We start from the raw sequence: 1467 nt of genomic DNA, 5'->3' as shown, positions 1-1467 counted from the left end.
CTCCGCCGGGCCTCCCCACCCACCCACCCCCGGGCGCCTGCTGGGGGCCTCTCCGGCGCCTCGCCGGGCCCGACGCCGCGCTCGCCCTCCCCCCGCGCTCCACTCAGGGCCTGCCGGGTCCCCTCGGCCGGGCAGCCGCCGCCATCTTGGACTTTCTCAACACCCTCCACAGAGGCGGCCCATCAACAACAAAGCGTCTCCCTCCGCGGCCGCCCCCGGGGCCAAAGGCGCCTCCGCCACACGGGGCCGGATCCCCCTCGGAAAACCTCTTTCGTACAGGAAACCCCCCAGCAGAAGGATGGCCGAAGGGCCCCGGGTCGCCTCGGCCGCGACAGGGGCGGGAGGAAGGAGGGAGGAAAGTCCCCCCACGCAGAGGCGGAAGGATTCAAGCAGCAGAGGAATGAGGTTAGTGGGACTTCTTGCGCACGTTTAAAGGGTCGCATCGCGCCTGCGCCAGAGGATAGAAAACAGGAAGAGGGAGCGAGGAGGACGGAGTGGGCGGGGTTATGTGTAGCCCCGCCTACGTGGTTGTCGGAACGCCCCGAGGCCAGCGACTGTCAATGGGATTCGGTCCAGTTCCGTTTTCTTACGAGCATCGTTCCGTTATCGGAGAACTCAGCTTCGCCTTTGCAGGACTGTCGTCCGGTCTAAGAATCAGACCATGCATTCCATGTAAGGTCTGCTCATCTGTAGGCTATTGTTCAAGGTCGCTCGGTGCAGCAGCTGGGTTCTCCACGCTTGCTGTAATCCATCTTCCAGGAATCAGCATGGGATTTCTGCATCACACATTGGGCAATGGTAGGTGTCAAACTCGCGGCCCTCCAGATGTTATGGACTACACTTCCCATCATTCCCTGCCAGCATCATGCTGGCAGGGGATGATGGGAAGTGTAGTCCATGACATCTGGAAGGCCGCAAGTTTGACTCCTATAGATGTATTGTCGAAGGCTTTCACAGCCAGAATCCGCAATAGCAGAACACATGATAAACCAACCTGGACACAGAAATATCAGCAATAGCAGAACACATGATAAACCAACCTGGACACAGATTATTTGAAAACACAGAAATTCTGGACCACTCTGACAACCACTACGTCAGACTATACAGAGAAGCCATTGAAATCCACAAGCACATGGACAATTTCAACAGAAAGGAAGAAACCATGAAAACGAACAGAACTTGGCTGCCAGTTCTGAAAAACACTAGAGTCAAGACAGTGACTAATCATCTCCACACAAACACAGGATGACTATAGACAATAAACAATCAAAGGGAACAAAGGCCAGATGCCCTCACCTATTGACCTTGCTATCTCCATTGTTATATGCTACACTTCATTGTTACTCACTTGCCAGGCCATTCCTATACAGATGCCCTCATCTATTGACTTTTACTCACAGGTATATATACTCCACTTGCTTTCTTTTCCTACTATCAGATCCTCTGAAGATGCCAGCCACAGAT

General features: G+C 54.5%; 1 protein-coding gene across 2 annotated transcripts in view; it reads left to right on the top strand.

Moving 5' to 3' along the window:
• Nucleotides 1–151: 151 nt before the first annotated feature.
• Nucleotides 152–1467, top strand: part of FAM3A (FAM3 metabolism regulating signaling molecule A) — a 28281-nt gene continuing 26965 nt past the window's right edge. For both annotated transcript variants that reach the window (XM_048491426.1, XM_048491425.1), the window contains exon 1: nt 152–405. In XM_048491426.1, coding sequence (XP_048347383.1) covers nt 299–405 — 107 coding nt within the window. In that variant the 5' untranslated portion in view covers nt 152–298. The remainder of the gene's footprint in view (nt 406–1467) is intronic.

This window comes from Sphaerodactylus townsendi, linkage group LG03 (genome assembly GCF_021028975.2).
Source record: "Sphaerodactylus townsendi isolate TG3544 linkage group LG03, MPM_Stown_v2.3, whole genome shotgun sequence".
NCBI lineage: Eukaryota > Metazoa > Chordata > Lepidosauria > Squamata > Sphaerodactylidae > Sphaerodactylus > Sphaerodactylus townsendi.
The sequence above is the reverse complement of the archived record's forward strand: the minus strand, read 5'-3'. Positions and strand labels throughout refer to the sequence as shown.